Source organism: Cotesia glomerata, linkage group LG10, assembly GCF_020080835.1.
Source record: "Cotesia glomerata isolate CgM1 linkage group LG10, MPM_Cglom_v2.3, whole genome shotgun sequence".
Classification (NCBI taxonomy): domain Eukaryota; kingdom Metazoa; phylum Arthropoda; class Insecta; order Hymenoptera; family Braconidae; genus Cotesia; species Cotesia glomerata.
In genome coordinates this window covers 14,769,718-14,785,339 of record NC_058167.1, presented here as the reverse complement: position 1 = coordinate 14,785,339, position 15,622 = coordinate 14,769,718, and the positions used below count along the sequence as shown (strand labels likewise).

At 22.6% G+C, this 15,622-nt stretch overlaps 1 protein-coding gene across 7 annotated transcripts in view; it reads right to left on the bottom strand.

Annotated features, from left to right (window-relative positions):
- The window catches only part of LOC123272505 (homeobox protein extradenticle), a 58,058-nt gene that overhangs the window by 10,914 nt on the left and 31,522 nt on the right, over positions 1–15,622 (bottom strand). The window contains exons 4-8 of one of the 7 annotated variants that reach the window (XM_044739356.1): positions 15,164–15,354; positions 14,835–14,970; positions 14,035–14,131; positions 13,147–13,334; positions 3,253–3,366 (exon numbers count right to left, since the gene is read on the bottom strand). In XM_044739356.1, the coding sequence (XP_044595291.1) occupies positions 3,358–3,366; positions 13,147–13,334; positions 14,035–14,131; positions 14,835–14,970; positions 15,164–15,354 (621 nt within the window). In that variant the 3' untranslated portion in view covers positions 3,253–3,357. Of the gene's footprint in view, positions 1–3,252; positions 3,367–4,808; positions 5,138–6,790; positions 7,238–9,726; positions 10,053–13,146; positions 13,335–14,034; positions 14,132–14,834; positions 14,971–15,163; positions 15,355–15,622 lie in introns of those variants that run through there. The other 6 variants (XM_044739355.1, XM_044739361.1, XM_044739354.1 and 3 more) reach the window with 6 other exon arrangements.

The following is a 15,622-nucleotide window of genomic DNA, read 5'->3' as shown; positions in this document are numbered from 1 at the left end:
TTTCTTACCATTTAATGTTGGAATTAGAATTTACATGCCGTTTCTTATACAATTAATAAAATAATTAAAATTATGTTTGCGGTATTTCCGAGTTTCCGTAAAAATAAATTTATAAAAAAGAAAGTCATCGGTTAGAATATGCCGCTTTAAATATTTAAACCTAATATTAATATTAACAAAATAATTTATATAATATAAATAATGATAATGGTAAATAAAACGAATTACTATTAAAACGAAAATATATTACATTTAATAAATACATATTGATACATATACAACATATGTAAATATATATTTCTCCCGTGAATAATTTGCTATCTATCGTCTTCATGTAACTTACCATTTTTGAAAAAAAAAAATCTCGAGTTCAATTTTTAATTGTAAATTACTCCATGCCAGTTTTCTTATTATTAATTATTAATTAATAATTCATTGATATCGGTAGATTTATTCAATTGTAAAAAACAATAAAACAATAAAATTTATAATTAATAAAAACAAATTAATATTTAAATGTTTACGAAGTATTATTTTGATAATAATTATATTTATTGAGATTCATGAAAAATATTTTTGTGTCGTGTATACGAAATGTTTGAATGATTAATTTTGAAATTGAAAATTAATTTTTATTTTTTTTTTTAGAAAAAAAGAATAATTTATTGTTTAGAAAAATTTTAAGAAATTTTTTGTGAAGTAATTAATAAATTATTAAATAATAATTTTAATTAATAATTATTATTAATAAATAATTATTGATAATTTATCACTAATTAATTACTAATTAAAAATTAATTACTAATTAAAAATTAATTATTAATTAAAATTAATTACTAATTAAAAATTAATTACTAATTAAAAATTAATTACTAATTAAAATTAATTACTAATTAAAAATTAATTACTAATTAAAAATTAATTACTAACTAATTATTAAAAATTAATTACTCATTAATAAATGCTGATTAATAATTATTAATTAATTACTAATTAACTAATTATTAAATAATAATTAATTATTATTAATTATTCTGTATAATTATTATTATAGAGAAAATAAATTTGAAAAATTGATAAAAATTTTATAACAAATTTAAAATTAAAAAATAAATTTAAGAGCGCAAAAAAATTCTTAAAATTTTTACTTTAATATTTTTAAAAATATTTATGTTAATTTTTCATGAATCAGTAAACCACCGCCACTTACATAAAACCAAAACAGGGAGTAAAGATTTGAACGAAAAAAAAAAGCGACGTTGTAAAAAAGTAAATAAATAAAATAAAATCTAGTAAATAAAAAAATTGTAACCGCGGAATTTGTTAGCGCTGTAATATAATTAGGTAAATAAATAAAAAAATTCGCGCCTGAACCTTGATCGAAACCCGGGTGAAAAAAAAAGTATTCAATGCTAGTTAATTTTTTCAAACTGTTCATAAACTATTTGAATATTAATAATAAAAAAAAATAAAACGAAAAAAAAATTAATTAAATGCAGAACAAATAATTAAAAGAAAATTAGTTAGTTAAATAATAAATAATAAATAATAATAAAATAAGTTCAATTAAAGGAGTGAGTAATAAAATAAATTAAACTGCTGATGCCCATTGATTAGTGAGAGACTATTTATTCGTTTAATAATCGATTAATAATAAACAAACATACGTTTCATTACTTGCATTTAATGAATAAATAAATTATTAATTAAATTAATAATTACACGTAAATAATATTACAATTAAGGGTTTTTCTACTTATCTAAATAAATACTAAAATAATTTTTAAAAAAATCTGTACACGCCGTATAAATACACATACATTGACACATTATTATTATTAATAATAATAATTATAATTATAAATATATACATATGGTATAAATGGTAATGAGAGTGGATTAAAATTTAATGATTAGAAAAAAAAAAAAAAAGAAAATAAATTTAAACAACAAAGATTAATATGAAATAATTAATGAATTAATTTATTTGAAATTATATAAATAAAATTACCCTGTCGATAATATTCACAATTCGTCACTAGATTTTGACGAGGAGGCTCGGTAGAATTTCATACTTTTGCAAATAATCGACACTTCGATCTCTTAATAACCGAAACAAAATATATAAATAAAATAAATTATATAAATATTAATATTATTATTATTAATTAAATATATTTAATAACAAAATAAACGCGTTACGTTTCATTATTAATCGTATGGATTTATTATTTGTTTTTTTTTTACTCCCTTCTTTATTAATTAATATTTTTTTTTTTTAATTTTTATCTACAGGTTAAGGAATTAATTATTAATTTTAAATTATAGGACTTTAATTGTTTCCTAAAATTTTTTTAGTGACACGACCGCTGATCTGCAGACAATTGACCGGCAGAAAAAAATTTTATAATATAGTTTAGGTCTTTAATAAATAAATTAAATATATTTCAGATACTTTTTACTATTTTTATTATGTAAATTATTTATAATACTAAAGTTAGCTTTTTTTTTAATTTTTTGATGATTTTTCATTTATGAAATTAAAACTAAGAAATATTTTTTAAAAATTGCACTTATAGTTTTTCAAGTTTTTTACAAATGAAAATTTTTAAAAATTTTTTGTAATAATTTTTTCAATAAAAAAAAAATTCTAAAAATTTTTAGACGTCGGTTAATTTAATTTTCATAATTATTTTGTGATTCAATAAATTATTTATAATTTAATTTTTTTTAAATACCAGAAGAAATCAGAATATTACTGAAATATATTTAATTCAAATTTTTTATCCAAGTATTTTAGAAAAATTATTGATAAATAATAACTTAAGTTATTATTAATTTTTTTTTCTAAAAAAAAATTATCTTGAAATAAATTTTTTTTTTAATTTTTTAAACGAGTGAATTTATTAATTACTTTAAAAAAATTGCATTTAGAATAATTTTTGGACTTTTGGAGCAAGAAGAAATTAATGGGGAAATTCTTCCAATATTTTATGTGGAAAATTTTGAAAAATGTCAAAAATTTTTAATTATTTGTTTGTGTCCTTGGCAAATAAAATAATTATTAAATTTATGGGAACAAGATGGATTAAAATTATTCAAAATTTATATTGAAACTTTCATCGACTTTCTCAGCAACTTAATTATAGAAATTAAATAAATAATTTACAAACAAAATTTTTTGTTAAAATATTTATAGGTGTCAAAATTATGAATAAAACAATAATATTGAATAAAAAATAAAACCACAAATAATTTAATAGCATTTTATTGAGTTTATCATAATGTTTTTTATTTATCATTACAATAATCTTATGGTATACTGTCGTATCTCGTAACCATCACACTTTACCAACGTCATCGCATCTGCAATAATTACAATAAAATAAATCACTAATTTTAAAAGAAAAAAAAAATCTAAAAACTAATCAAATATAAATTCTTCCTACTGATAACGTCAGTGATTATAAAAATGGTTCCGTTTTACAAAATATCGATAAAAACACAATTTAAATGGACAAAAACAAACTAGGACGGCGACGTAAAATATATGTTTAAATAATTATAGATCAAGGGATTGATTATGAGTAAAAATATCATTATCATAATTATAATTATTATTATTAATATTTATACAGCAAATTCATAATAATTCACAATAATACGTATTAAGATTTTAAAACCTTATTTTTTTTAGTGTCCTTAATTAATTCAATTAATCGTATTTTCTCTGTTTTTTTATTATTAATTAATAATTAATATTTATTTAAATCAATAAAAGTTGTGTAGTGCCTAAGACTTCTGTAAATGATTTCATTTTTTTTATTTATACATTAACATCAACGTTTTTTTATTACTCGTATACTAGCTGTGCCGTATGCACTTGTACTGGTCGCAACGAGTCAGACAATTGCCCAAAAATAGTTATTAAAACATTTCAAAAAAAAAAAAAAAAAAAAAAACAGTCACCAGGATTCGAACCCTGATCTTTCCGAGTACATGTTTATCAACATTCGCTTGTTGCCAGTCCATTTTTTTCATGTACGGAATTTTTGAAATTTTTTTTTTGCAAAATAAAGTAAACATTAAAAACAACTACTTTTAGTCAATTTCTCTCGAATACGACGTTAATTACGTTAACAATAAATAATAATTGTTAACTTACAATAGTGTGCTCGTTTTATCGCCTCAATATTTTTACAATAAAAAAGGAAACCATCCTTTCCGTTTTTTATTTATTTTAGTTTCTAAACACTAATTATTTACTTTTTGTCTCTTGAAAATTTATTTATTAATTAGCACACCTTATATATCACTCAAGACAATTCATCTAGTAACATATTTAAGTAATTATTTATTTCTTTTTTTTTTTTTTTTATAAACAAATAATAAAATGTGTCCGTTAATTCGAGACTTATTGTAGAAAATTTGATCACGTTTAATGATAATGGCATTGATGATTTTTTTTCAATAATTATATATAATATAATATATATATTTATATATAAAAAACAAAAATAAAATAAGTGATACAAAGCAAGTGATCTTAGCTGGTATTTAAACCTAGAGACTATTTTTATTTTTTAATTATTTCATTATTTTCCTATATATATTTATAATATATATTTATAATATATATATATATATATATATATATATATATATATATATATATATATATATATATATATATATATATATATATATAGCTACAATATATTATATTTTCATGTTGAAAAATCGTATACATCATTGTTGTGTCGAAGGACCATTGCTTCGTTTCCCTCTTTTTTATTTCTTTTAATTATTTATTTATTTATTAATTCGTTTTTAGTTTTTTTCGAGGGATTATTGAAAAAGGCGGCAGATACAAGGAGTTTTTAGTGAAAAATATTGCCGGGTTTTTTATGATCGATGATTTATCAATGCTCCTCGTATTTACTCAAGAGATAAATAATTTTTTTATTGTTATTATTATTAATATTATTATTCTTATTCTTATGTAATTAATATCGATCTTAGTTCGTATTTGTTCATTTTAGTGAACTTAATGATCACAGTTTGAGTGATCAAATTTAAAAAACAAAATATGCTTTTATTAATGCTTCGTCTTCTAAGGATTTCAAGGCGACAGCTCCTGAAAGCAAATTATTGGCCATACAACCCAATTTTTTTTATTTAGTGTCATGTGAAAATTGTTTTTATTTTTTTTGCGACTAATTACACTGAATTTTTGTGGAAAATTTATTATAAAATTCCATTTTTTAATATTGAAAAAAATTTTATATCTAGCGAAATTTTTTTTTAGTTTTAAATTTTTTAAATTAAAATTTTACTAATTTTTTAAATAAAAATTTTACTTATTTTTTTTTGGATGTATAAAAAAAAATTTTACAATTTTCAAAAGTTCACTTTTAAAATTTTTTTTTTATATTAAATTAATTTGTGACAAAAATTCAGTGTAAATTAAAAATAATAATTTTGAAACAAAAAATAAAAAAAAATAAATTAAAAAAAAAATTTTATTGAAATGTTGCTCTTTTGATTGTTTATAACAATAATATTACTAAACATTTTTTTTGTTCTAACATATCTATTATGTATGTACATAAAAAATACATAAATATGTGAAGATGTATACAAAGTAACAGACATGAAACCTACTCAAGGTGATTGATGCAGAAATGTGAAATTTAATGATACTGAAAATATCAGACTTTAAAAAATTTTTTGGTTTTTTTTTCTAGTTTTAACAAAATTTAAAAAAAATTTTTTTTTTTAAAACCAAAATTGTCTAATAATTTCAAGCTCATGAAATTTTAAAAAATTGGTGTCGATAATAATAATTAATAATAAAAAAATGATAGATTAAAAGCCGGCACGTGCTATAAATGCCTTCTTACATTTTAAATAAACATGCAGATACAATATTCCAACTTAATATTAATAACAATATTAATAATTATAATAGTGATCAAAAAAATTTAAATCAAATAGTAACTTAATTAGTTTAAGTTATAAATTATAAATTGTTTATCGACACTAATACATGTATTACTTGGTTAAATTTCAATTAATTGATATGATAAATGAGAACTTATAAATTAAACTCAGTGAGATATTATTCTTTTGATAATAATAAGCATCTCAACTAACTAAACACACCAATTGATAATTAAAAAAAAATATATCTATATATATTGGTAATAACGAAAAATTTAAAATTAATTATAAAGAATAATAATCCTTAATTAAAAATATAATTTGTTTTTTTTTTTTTTTTTTTTTTTAATCAAATGTGAAGATGAGAGAAATAAACGCATGACATGAGGACGGAAAAATTATACATATATCCATATATTTGGTTTTTTTTTAATTTGACATAATTTTAATTTTTTTTTAATTAAAAAAAAATTTTTTTCTGTTTAAAAAAAAGTTTTAACTATTTTATTTAGATAATTTAATAAAAAATATTGAAGAAATATTAATATTTAATTTAATATTAAGAAAAAAAAAAATTATTACAATTTTTTATTTAAAATTAAAAAATATGTCAAATTTTGATAATTATTCCCAATATACATGCATATACTTATATAAAATATGATATTTAATGATATTGCTTAAAACTATTTTAATTTTAAAATTTAAAAATCGTATACAAATTTTTTCATTTGTGAAAACATGTAAATATTGTCAATAAAAATTATTAAAGTTTATAATTGATAATTAAAAAAAAATGAATTTAAATAAATAAATGAAAATGGTGAGCAACATTTTTAATAATTCTCTAAACTTTTGTAATTAATTAGAGAAATATATAATTATTTTTTTTTGTATAGCAACCAAGTAAATTTACATTGATCATTTATTTATTTATCAAACTATAATTTTTGATCTCGTATAAGCGTTCACACGTACTTTCTCTCATTCATTCTATTTCTTGTCAGAGTAATTAGTACACTTTTGCTATAACAGTAACTAATTAATAATTATCAGTATATGTGTATGTGTAAGTGTAAGATCTCTCTTCAGTATTATGTGTTATCTTTTGATTTATTATACAGTAAACAATATCGGAAAATTGATCGCGTTAATTCAGTACATACACCTAAACCCGTGGTCGTTTTTCGTTCTCTCGAGAATCAGAATCGGAATCCGCTGAATCGTGGAGCGGCGGAAACTCCGGCATGGCCTCACGGTGCATCCATCCAGCCCCCGCAGCCAATCCCTTGCCCTGCGTGTCATCATTGTTTTTTTTTTTCAATTTAACTTAGATAGTTATTTTAATTTAGCCCATTTTTATTTAAACCCAACCAACCACAACAAAACAGTAAGTCAAATAAATTAATAAATAATAATAAAAAGTGTGCATAAACAAAACATTTAGAAAAATTTTCCCTATTAAAAAAAAACAATAAAACATAAGAATTTTGATAAATAAATAAATAAAATAAATTTTATTGTAATCGTCGCGTCGGCTGAGTGATTTAAACAAGAAATTTTTTTGCATGCAATCATGCAAAGAAAGGATTTATGTATGAAAGTGATCAGATATACGATGTTTTATTTATTATTATATTTATATGATCATATATGGTTTATATATGATAATTTTATGCCTTATAAGATCATATTAGCAACCTTGCAGTCACTATGTGACTGCCGTGACTTGTGAACTATAAATAAATAAAATTTTGTGTTATTAAATAATAAGTTTTGTTAAATTGTACTTTACTTTCTTAAATATTGACATATTTAAAGATATAATCTCATCCCGATATAACACTCATCAAGAGCTTTCATTTGAGTACCCACATGCATTTTTGATATATACATATATATAATAATAATAAAACGTATATAATATATATATAAATATATAAAATACATGAAAAATTGATGTGGGTGCTCAAATGAAAGGTCTTGATGAGTGTAACATCGGGATGAGCTTATATCTTTAAAAATGTCAATAATTCACGAGATACAATGTCATTTTTTAATTATCGACATTTTTTAAGATATAAGCTCATTCCGATGTTATACTCATCAAGAGCTTTCATTTGAGTACCCACATGCATTTTTAATATATTTTTCATATATACATATATATAAAATATATAAATATATGAAATATATGAAAAATTGATGTGGGTACTCAAATTAAAGGTCTCGATGAGTATAACATCGGGGTGACTTCATATCGTTAAAAATATTAATAGTTTACGAGATACAAAGTAATTTCTTAATTACTAATATTTTTGAAGATATAAGCTCATCCCGATGTTACACTCATCAAGAGCTTTCATTTGAGTACCCACATGCATTTTTGATATATTTTTCATATATACATATATATAATATATATATAAATATATGAAATATATGAAAAATTGATGTGGGTACTCAAATGAAAGGTCTCGATGAGTGTAATATCGAGATGAGCTTATATCTTAAAAAATATCATTAGTTATGATTTCATATGATCATATATGGTTTTAGTGATCATATACAGCTTAAATATGATTAAATATAGATTTATGTTGTCATATATGACTTACATGATTATAATAAGCTTTATTTGACCTATGATATGATTCATATGATCTAATATGCCTTTAGACGTCCTATATGATCTTATGTGGTTTCATTAGATCATATATGGTTCTATTTCGTAAATAAATAAAATTTATAAACACTCATATAATTTCCTCTAAAATTTTTTAAATAATCTATATCTGAACTGTTATATGATAATATATGTATTTAGAAATACACATATGATATTAATTTTTCAATTTAAAGTTTTAATTTGTTTCATTGTGACTTTTTTATAAATGATTATTCTGCAAAACTATTATAATTTTTTTGATACCAGATACAAAAATCATATATGACTTTATCTGATTGCCTATACTAATTTTAAAAATTAATTATAATTTGTTATAAATAAAATCATATAAATTCTATCTGGTTGTTTTTATCAATCATATATGATGCTACTTATTTATGGATAATGTAAAATCATATATATGACCGGATAATCATATACAATTACATGAAAGACACATCTCTAATGATATGTTACCAATAAAAATAATATATCTTCTATAAATGACTCACATATGATCACATATAAAATAAACTATATCTGATCACAAAAATCTGATGTTTTTGTTCCACAATGAAATTTTGAATGACATACACATTCAGCGAAATTTATTTATTGCTAGCAATTGGCATGAATTTAGCATCGAAAAAAATAACAATGATAATATCCGTAAGCCAAGAGCGATAGTTTTAACATGCGCCTATGCCAGATACGTTTATTTAACCCCCCAAAATCGCATCATATAATATATGTATATGCATAGAAAAATTGACTTTATACACAAATATTTTCTTTTTTATTTCTATATCTATATTCATACTGAATTCAATCCGCATGACCTCAAACACCCAATATTGAATGGCAGTAACACGCCGTAAAATTACACTATTTTCAGATAAGACGATTCAAATGAAACTTTTATTTATATTATCAGCCTAAAGCTCTACGCATAAAGTAATCTTTAAAAGTAATCTTTAAAAAATGAAATCATTTAATTTAATTTTTTTTCTTTTATATTATTTTATAATTACTCTACTTTTTTTTCTAGAGTTTTATTATCTACATTTAATATCTAAGTCTACATGATTCTTATTGCACTTAAAGTAAAATCAATATCAGTAACTTAAAATAATTATATTATTAATAATAATAATAAACTATAAATTAAAGCCTGAATAAATTTTCCAATCACGTATTGCACAAGATTTTTAAAAATCGTTGTAAATTTAAGACTTGGTAAAATATATTTCTAAAAAATGAATTAATAATGACTCAGCTAAATTCAATAACAATTAATAATAAAATAATAAAAACTCGGCGTAATTCTCAAGTAGATTCAATTGTGCTTGTTGCAACAGAGACGATCTTGTTCTCTTACTCTTAATCTTGTCGATTCCGATGTTATGGATTACAACTCAACTGATTAAGCCGCAGTAAGTCACTGTAATAAAAGAACACGACACCGATTTTACACTTAATAATCTTTCTTCAAAATCAATCAAAACCGCTGTTATTATTATTTTTATTTGTTACGGCAAATGCTACGTGGTTTAGGCAATTTTAGATTTTTAGATTCAGTAAAACGTTGTATTAATCAAAAACTATTGACAGGTTAAACCGGTACTTTGATGAGGAACTCTAAGAACTGTGCTTGTGACAATAATTTTTTTTTCTTCAGCTAAATTATTCATTTTAGCGGTGCTTTTTTTTTGTTAATTTTGAAATTTTGTGGACCAGGTGAGGGTAGGAGTTTTTTGTCTCCGTTGCAACAAACACAGTTCATTGTTTATTGTTAGGCTAAACACGACTTTTATTATTATTTTATTATTTTTTTTACTTAATACCAAGCTGTTAGAAGTTAGTTAATTATTTTTTAAGTAGTCAGGCTCATTATTATTAATTAAAATTATTTTATTTATAAAAATAAAATTTATCTTTAATGATGAAAAATAATTTAAATTAAAAATTTATTTAAATTATTTTAAAAATTATATTTAATTTTTTTTATCAAAATTTTGAATAATTTTCAATTCTGACTACTTAAAAATATAATTTATTTCTTACAAAAAAATAAAAATAAAATACATGCAATTATTTAGACCTAAAAATTTAAATGACCCTTCTGTTAAATTTTTTTTTAATACTTAAATTTTAAAATAAAATCATAGTTAAAATTTAATTTTAAATTAATACTAAATAAATTTTTTTAAAATAAAATTTATTTTACTAAATTTCAGTCAAGAATTTTTCCTTTAATTATTTATATAAAAATTTTTTAATAATTTTAAATAAATAAAATTAAATACATAAAATTTTAAAATAAAATCATAAACAATTAAAATTTAATTTTAAATTAATAATAAATGAATTTTTTTTAAATAAAATTTATTTTACAAAATTTTAGTCAAGAATTTTTCCTTTAATAATTTATTTAAAAATTTTTAAATAAATAAAATTTTTAATTTTTTAATAATGTAAATATGAATAAATATAATTAGACATCTAATTAATTCAAAAATTTTCTAATTTTAAATAATAATTCAACAGATGAATCATACAATTAAAATAAAAATCTTTTAAAAAAAAAAAAAACAGATAAAAAAATCAACCCACAGTAAAAAAAAAAAAAAAAAAAACTAAAAATCTTATTAAGACAGTTGTATGGTATATATAACAGCAACTTGAGAATACTCGTGGCATCGATAGCGTTGTATAAAAGCTCAAAACGTATATACCTGTTCTAAAAAGTGAGTTTGCAAGTTCAATGCATACTAAGCAACCCGAAAGGGGCGGAAGGGGTTGTTGGTACGTTGGCTGCCACCGTACACAGTACAGCGAATAGGGTAGTATATAATCTAGTAGCAAGTAGCAAGTAGCTAGTACAGTAGCTTTCTCAACAATTTTTTCCCCAACTCCAACTCGAACCCATTCTCTCCCTCACCCTCACCCTCTTCCTCTTTCTCTCTGATACCTTTCCTCTCTTTACTTTTCAGACTTGCTAAGCCCATCTTTATGACGCCACCAACAATACACCCCGTGTTGATATTATTCACCACTACACGCACACTCTTCATACATATATATATATATATATATATATATATATATATATATATATATATACATACATACATATAAACAAACCCTCTCTTTACTCAGCAACTTCTCTTTCACATACACACTAACGAATATTCCACCTTTGTCACGTTGTACTTGTATTTCTACCTATCCACTTACATTTATCCATACATTCATGTATACTTTACTCGTACTTTTATAAATATATAAACAGAGATAGAAAATAAACAACAAATACACGACTTTAATCCCCAAAGTTACACTAGTCAAAGATACGCTACAATGCTCAAACTATATGTACATACTCTACTCGTGCAGGAAGGATAAAAAGGATGCACATGCGTCTATTGAAACAGTGTCACATGCTAAATTTAACTTTTCACACTAAAAATTATTTTATTTTTTCTTTAGATTTATTTGCTATTATTATTTTGAGATTTTTATTTTTTTCTTTATTTTTTTAGAGCCAGTTTTTCTATTCAGGATAAAATTATTGTCGCCAATTTATTTGTATGCAAATAAAAATTTACAATATTAAAAAAAAGAAGCAATTTTAAATATAAATGTATTGGAAGCAAATTACCGGGAGGATAATTGTATTTTTTTAATACTGTTTGGTAATATATTTAATAAAAAAAAAATTTCATCTTTATAAATCACAATTGATAATAATTCTAAATTTACATTATGTAATTTTACAAATTATGTAAAAAGTTTAAATTAAAAATTTTTTTATCTACTAAAATTGCGCAAATTTGTATTAAAATTACTGAAATTTTATTATTGAATTTTTTAGTTAATTTAATAATATAATAATATTTTATTAGTTGAATTTTTTATTATTAAATTTTATTATTTTATCGAAAATTTTATAAATTTAGTCAAGATGACCCAGATTATACTGAGTGAAAATTTTTTTTAGATAGTAGCTAGTATAATCCAGATTACAATGAGTATAATCCAGATATCACTGAGTATGATCTGGGATGATATCCAGTGTCATCTTGTTCTTTCCGTAAAGAGTTAAATTTTTTTGTTTTTTTTTTATAAAATTTGTTTTTTTATATCAACGTGTTTTATCTTATAATTTTACGAATAAATAAAAAAATAATAAACTAATTCTTGAAGCATATCTTATAAAAAAATTAGTAAATTTCATAAATAAATTTTGAACTTAGAAATCAAAGTCAATATTGTAATATTACTTCGCATGATTTAAAAATTTTTTTTTGCAGACTTAATATTTAATTTTAACATATAAAAATTTCCAAAAATTTTTACGGAGTAAAATTGACTAAAATTAAATCTCTAATTAAAAAACTGGCCCTTAAAGTTTAATTTAACTTTTCAACACTATTTCACAAAAACAAAAGTAACAACCCATAAATATTTAAATATTTGTATTTTTTATAGTTATTAAAATTTGAATTATAATTGTGCTAATAAATGAATTTTACCTGATGCATCGGATCATATCCCATAGATCCGTCATTGTAGGGTTGTGAACCATAGTCACTTCCGTTAATTCCCATGCCGTATCCTGCCATGTCCTGAGGACCACCCGGTGGCGCCGGAGACATCATCGGCGTGGATGTACCCTGACTGGCGCCGCCCATGCTGTACGGCGACGCTCCTGCAAAAGCCGCTGTAGAAACAATCGCGGTGCTTACAAACGATCGAGGGGTAGCTAACTAATTTTTTTATTTATCTACTATCTACAAGAAATAATCTACTACTGCCTACTCAAATCTCCCTTTAATTTTTATTAACATTAAAATTAAAATTAATCCTAAAATAAAAAGCAATTTAATTTTAATTTAATGCCAGTCGTTAGATAATTTATTTATGTTATATATTATATATTGTAATTTAAATTTGAATTTGAATGTATAATATTTAATGTATATTGTTAATTTTATTCGGGTGATTTATTGACAGTTGGAATAACAAGAGCCAGCGGCGGCAACGGGCACAAACAGTACATAGAGGAGAGTACAGAGCAGCTAAACGCGAAAAGAGAAGGCACAATGAGCGGTAACTCACTTGCCAAATGATTTACAGTAATGAGAGTCGCTGCTGTGACACGATTTCTGCTGGTGCTATCGATTCTATCCAGTTGCTAGGCTGGACTACCTTTCACATAATAGCCGACAAAAGATAATACAAGATAAAAATACAATACAATTCTCTAAAAAATTTACTCCGTTAATTATTTATCATTTTATTTTTAAAACTCACTCAATTAATGTTAATATTAATAAATAATTTAAAGGGAAATTTTTTGTTTGTTTTATATATTTTATTCTACCCCTTAATTCCTTCAGTAAAATATTTCATTAACTTACCCGCTGCTTTTTTAGCGGCATACAAGTTAGCTTCTTCTTGTGCTTTGCCGATATTTTTCTTGTAACGTATTCTCTTGTTGCCAAACCAATTGGACACCTACAAAAATTATATTGTTAATTAATTACTAGCAACCGTTGCAGTCACTGTGTGACTGCCGTGACTTGTGAATTATAAATGAATAAAATTTTGCTTTATTAAATAATGAATTTTGTTAAATTGCACTGTATTTTCTTAACTATTGACATTTTTAAAGATATAAGCTCATCCCGATGTTACACTCATCAAGAGTTTTCATTTGAGTACCTACATGCATTTTTGATATATTTTTCATATATACATATATATAATATATATAAATATATAAAATATATGAAAAATGCATGCGGGTACTCAAATGAAAGGTCTTGATGAGTATAACATCGGGATGAGCTTATGTCTTTAAAAATATCAATAGTTCACGAGATCCGAGGTCATTTATTAATTATTGAAATTTTTAAAGATATAAGCTCATCCTGATGTTACACTCATCAAGAGCTTTCATTTGAGTACCCACATGTATTTTTGATATATTTTTCATATATACATATATATATAATATATATAAATATATAAATATATAAAAAAATTTATGTGGGTACTCAAATGAAAGGTCTCGATGAGTATAACATCGGGATGAGCTTATATCTTTAAAAATGTCAAGAGTTCACGAGATACAAGGTCATTTCTTAATTACGTATCTAGAGATAGAGCATTTTCTAATGCAGCCTAAAAACTTAGCATTATAAATTAATAATTTTACCTGGCTGACGGTAATACCACACTTTCTCGCTAATTCTTCTTTAGCTTCTTCACTGGGGTAAGGATTACTCAAATGCGAGTAAAAATATTCGTTCAGTATTTCGGATGCTTGTTTACTGAAGTTCCGTCTTTTACGTCTGTTAAATTGAAAATTAATTAATATCATAAATTACACCCTAAATAAATGCACAAAATAATTTTTTTAATTTACAAAATTGAGAGGAAAAAAACTATCAAAATTTGACTAAAATTGAAAAGTTACTCAAAGACAAAATTAAAAAATTGAGAGAGTTAATTTTTATGATTTTAGTGAATGAAAATAATTCAAACCTGGCATCAAGGAATCGACTTCTGAGGATCATAACAGCCTCACAGGTAGATTGTTTAAGCTGCATTTGGATACTCGAAAACTTTTTGTGAATTATTTGCACCATTCTTTCAATTTCCTTAGGTGTAATCGGCCTGGTACGACTTTGTTCTCTCAGAAGATTCATTACGTGCGTAGTGAACTCGTTACACGCCTGAAAGTATAAAAAAAAACTAGTCACTTTATTTTAATAAAAATTTAAAAATCTACCTTTTAAATAATAATAATAATAATAATAATAATATTTCCTAAACGAGAAAAAAAATGTAAAGTACAACCGACAAGCGACATCGACAAAATTATTATTCCTTTTCATGTGTGTTATTCTGTGTGTATTTTTTATTTTTTATATTTTTTTGAGCTTTTGGTGTTGAGAGAAGAGACTTAGCTTTGATATCAGTATTCGAAGCAGGCATCGGGTA